Source organism: Notothenia coriiceps, unplaced genomic scaffold (assembly GCF_000735185.1).
Source record: "Notothenia coriiceps isolate Sejong01 unplaced genomic scaffold, NC01 NC01_scaffold00009007, whole genome shotgun sequence".
Lineage (NCBI taxonomy): Eukaryota > Metazoa > Chordata > Actinopteri > Perciformes > Nototheniidae > Notothenia > Notothenia coriiceps.
The window spans coordinates 1-4,584 of NW_011341708.1; the positions used below are offsets into that span (position 1 = coordinate 1).

General features: G+C 40.7%; 1 protein-coding gene across 1 annotated transcript; it reads right to left on the reverse strand.

The window, feature by feature from the left end:
- Positions 1-330: 330 nt before the first annotated feature.
- On the reverse strand, positions 331-4,490 carry LOC104945011 (aldehyde dehydrogenase family 3 member B1-like). The gene is made up of 4 exons (XM_010770634.1): positions 4,108-4,490; positions 3,061-3,230; positions 1,411-1,521; positions 331-510 (listed from the first exon to the last, which is right to left on the reverse strand). Exons 2-4 carry the CDS (start codon positions 3,220-3,222, stop codon positions 331-333), a joined length of 453 nt encoding a protein of 150 aa, XP_010768936.1. The 5' UTR covers positions 3,223-3,230; positions 4,108-4,490.
- Between the last annotated feature and the right edge of the window lie 94 nt (positions 4,491-4,584).

Here is a 4,584-nt window from a genome sequence, read left to right on the forward strand (position 1 = left end):
GCTGTATTTTATATGTTTGTGTTATGTGTAACGTTGCTGCCTTCTTGGCCAGGTCAGCATTGCTAAATGAGATTCTATCTCAATGCTTTATCTAGGTAATAAGGTTAAAAAAAAAAAAAAAAGTCCAGTCAGAGACTAGCTGGTTAATTTAGTAACTTTTACACTCAGTGGTGTGGAAATTAGTCGTTAAACCCTAAAATGAGTTTTCGCACTTCCAGTTCACTTTAGGTCAATATATTGTATATTTGGCGGCCGTGGCCCAGGTGTAAAATAGGTGTCCTATCAGAGGGTCTTTCTCCCATAGGCGTGTCTGCGGTATTGATGCGTATGTTAGTTGCTTTGAAAACTGTAATATGGTAATACTGTGGTGATACGGGTGTGGACCATACCTGCACCAATGGCTGCGATTAGAGGTGAGAGGAGGAGTTGCAGGGGGTAGTTCCATGGGCCGATGATCAACACCACCCCCAACGGCTCCCTCCGCACAAAACAATCATCTAGCTTTGTGGCCTGAAAATAGACAAAGACAAATAAATTATAGAGCAAAGGAAAACCATTTTTTGTGGGTATATATACACTTTACAATCATACATTTTTTCGAGGACCGAATAATAATTATATCAACAGTCACATTAAAACAGTTACTAAATCAGCCTACTATCACCTAAAGAACATATCTAGGATCAAAAGACTAATGTCACAGCAGGATTTGGAAAAGCTGTCCATGGTTTTATCTTCAGTAGACTGGACTACTGCAATGGTGTCTTCACAGGTCTCACTAAAAAATAAATTAGAAAGCTGCAGCTGATTCAGAACGCTGCTGCTCGAGTCCTCACTAACACTAAGAAAGTGGATCACATCACTCCTGTTCTGAAGTCTTTACACTGGCTTCCTGTGTGTCAAAGAATAGATTTGAAAATACTGCTGCTGGTTTATAAAGCTTTGAATGGTTTAGGCTCAAAATACATTTCTGACCTCCTGCTAAATTATGAACCATCCAGATCTCTCAGGTCTTCAGGGACTGGTCAGCTTTCTGTCCCCAGAGTCAGAACTAAACATGGTAAAGCAACGTTCAGTTATTATGCTCCAAATATCTGGAACAAATTCCCAGAAACCTGCAGGTCTGCTGCAACTCTTACTACTTTTAAATCCAGGATGAAGACTTTTCTTTTTGTCGCTGCTTTTAATTGAACTATTCATATCTTAAACTGCACTGTAACTTTTATCCATGTATTTTGTCTTTTAATGTTTATTTTATTAGCTTTTCTTTTTAATGACTGATTTTAAATGCCATTTTCTTAATGTCTTTCATTTTTGTAAAGCACTTTGAATTGCCTTGTGTTGAAAGGTGCTACATAAATAAACTTGCCTTGCAACAGCCAGTTTTAATAAATGCTATATTAACCCTACCAGGTTCTTGCTGACGTACTCCGGCTGCATCCAGCTGTTCAGGTTAGCGATGGTGAAGTGCAGCTCATTGATCACCATATCCACCTCAGCTATGATGGACTCAAATTTCGGCTGAAGTGCAAGAACAACAATAAGAGAGGCAGGTTAGTTTTCCATAATATTCAGGGCTCCAAACCCCCAAACTGAAGCTTAATAATGATCAGCTATAAAGGGAAGATACATCCTACAGTAGGTCGCATTTTAACTTCCATCATTCACTTCGTTAGTAGTGAGCATCACAAGGGCTCCCTCGACAAAATCGCCTTTTGGCTGAAACTTTAAGTGGGTATCCCGCATGGGGGGTGTTAGAGAATGGGTCCACAGGTTCACCTGGTGGGGGAGGTTCCTCTAGATCAGTGCGTCTCAAAGTGTGGTCTGTGAACGCCCCCCAGTGGTCCGTGAGTGTATTGGTAAAATTTCACATTTGAAATGAACATTTATCCATGCTGGAAGTAGATTTAGATGTTTTAGGAGTGAGATAGAGATTATTATCTAAATATGCATCCAATGAAGCATTGCATGAAGTCTGTTGATGATCACAGGCTGTTGTTGGGGCTGCAAAAACATTCTTTTATTTTTGTTTTGTAGGCAGACCATGCAGGCCAGCCCGATGGTCACCAAGGTTCATGTTTTAATAGAATTTTTACAAAAAAAGCCCAGACGAGCCTAACAACGTCCTTGGTATGAAAAAGTTTGAGAAACACTGCTCTAGATCAGGGGAGTCCAAACATTTTTCACTGAGGGCCACATACAGAAAAACATACAAAGGGCTCGATACTTGAATATGCTTTAAGAAAATAAACAGCTCTCCATAGGGTTTCATTTATTTAGTTACAAAAAGTGTTAGCAGCTCGTTCCTTAAAACAGAGGCTTCAGATTGATTATAATAAGGGGAAATATGAAGGGTATATTTCAAGCTAGCTAATAACATGTTGGGCTTTTTTGCATCAATAAAAATGTTTTTAGCTTTAATTGACTGAATGTATTTGAAAAGTGGGCTTATAACCACATGAACACTACTGTGTGATATATATTATATATATCTATTTAAGAAGTACAATATAAGACAAGCACAAGTTTCAGGTGTGGGCCATATTCCATTATACTTTTGGTCCTAAAAGTATAGGCCCGGGTGCTGCAGTTGGCACCCGGGCCGTAGTTTGGACACCCCTGCTCTAGAAAGTATTAGAGGCAGCCTTGACAAAAAGCTAATGGGATTTTTCCAGTCTGGTATTTAAGGACGTATTTTATGTTGGAGAACAAAATCAAAACAAATTGTAAGCTTGTAATAATGACATTTTACAAGCTTAATTTCAGGCATCTAACTAGTGTTAAAAAACACTGTAAAATGCTGACTCACCCTACGGTCTCCAGGGTGGGGGCTGAGAGCCGCTATAGAACATGTTCAGTTTAACCATCATCAGGACGGCTGCTGCGTCACGCTGCCAGGCCTTTAGCTGGTTGTGTAAAGATGTGTGGTTTGTTTATGTAGCTGTGTGTGTGTGTGTGTGTGTGTGTGTGTGTGTGTGTGTGTGTGTGTGTGTGTGTGTGTGTGTGTGTGTGTGTGTGTGTGCGTGCGTGCGTGTGTCACGTGAGTGAGCAGTGCTGTACCTTGGAGAGGTCTTTCTTCAGTGCATCTAAAATCTGATCTTCATTTTCTGTCATCAGGGACATTAGCTGTTTTAGCTGAGCTTGACGGAACGCCTCTGGTACCGTGATACCCGACCGAAACGCCGAGCGCAACCTGTCCAGAATCTGGCTGTGGGTCTCCATCCTTTCACCTGAAAAACACACACAAACAAAAAAGCATGTTTAACAGAAATATATACATTGAAGAGGCCCTATTCTGCTTTTTGGGGTCCTCCCTTTCCAGTAGTGTGTTCTATAGGTTTTATTTGCATTTAAATGGTCTGAAAAGGCTAAAATGTCCTGTGTATTATGACGTGTCTTCCAGAGTAGGGTTCTTCAGGTCCACTTCGGCAGAACAGCAGAAATGTGATTTGTGCTATTTCCTGATGCACACTGTGGCAGCGCGTGCAGGTTGCACATTTTAACGTAACCCACGCAGTGGCAGCGCCAGAGATTTTCTTTTTGGAGTGCTGTGGGGTAGCTTGACGTTTCATAGAGGGTGCTCAAACATGTGGGGTTTCCCATTTCCTTTTTTTTATATTGAAGTTAAATGCATCAATCTGGTGCACTTTGAGAGCAAAATGAAGAGATCTATGGATACATGTCTCAACACCCATATGAAACAGAACTGTAAACAGATTTTCTATTTCTTTACATATTTTACAAATCACTCGCCTTTTAAACTCTATTCTTGTTTCATACCTGTTTTTCATTCATTCTCTCGCGCAAGCACACAAAATGGCTCGTGCCGCACACACGCAGAGCCGAGGTTGAATGAAACAGAGACCCAGAAGTACTTCTACTATAGCATATTATTTTCGAATCAATCATTTTTCAAATTATGAATTTCACAACAACAACAAAAAGACACTGTAGAGCCGATGAATGGGGGTCGGAGGCGGCGTGTTTAGTATGGAACTCCACACTTTATTTTCCATTAGGTTTACAGAGGAAAGAATAACTTGCTACCTGCTACTGTCAAGCTAGAATGATAACAACAACAAGGTACACTCTCCAACAGGTCCATACACAAAAGGGGAGTTAGTCGGTTCCGTAAGAGCCAGCATGCGGGACCGGTGTTGCAGTATAAGTTGAGTCATGACAACTGGCGACATTCTATTATTTTCGTCATAGGAATCCGGGGCGTGTACATTGAGGACCCATTGTTGACTTACCAGGAAAGAAACATCGTTTGTCGTTTACGTTCATCTTTTGCTATATCTGCCTTCCTAAGATCACTTTGCTGCACATTCAGTACTCGTATGTGAGGTTGTGGGTGAGAGGCCGATATCGTGACGCTTACAGGGAGGTATCGAACATTACAAAGTAGGTGACTGTGTGGATGCCTGTTCAAAACATTGCAAACTTCAATAAATCATTTAAATTATATATTTGTGTCCGACTTTCATTTGTTCATCGTTCTTAATGTGATGTATAGTAGCTTTGATAGCTGTCCATACCTTCAGACAGCCTAAAAGTAAAACACAAGTTGTTTATTCACAGCCC

Bases quoted from the DNA above. Each gene is read 5' to 3' on its own strand.
- LOC104945011 (XM_010770634.1), bottom strand. From the start codon at position 3,222: ATGGAGACCCACAGCCAGATTCTGGACAGGTTGCGCTCGGCGTTTCGG. The intron at 1,522-3,060 runs GTACAGCACTGC...CTTGCACTTCAG, and splicing joins TGAAGAAAGACCTCTCCAAG to CCGAAATTTGAGTCCATCAT. The intron at 511-1,410 runs GTAGGGTTAATA...GTCTATTTTCAG, and splicing joins AGTACGTCAGCAAGAACCTG to GCCACAAAGCTAGATGATTG.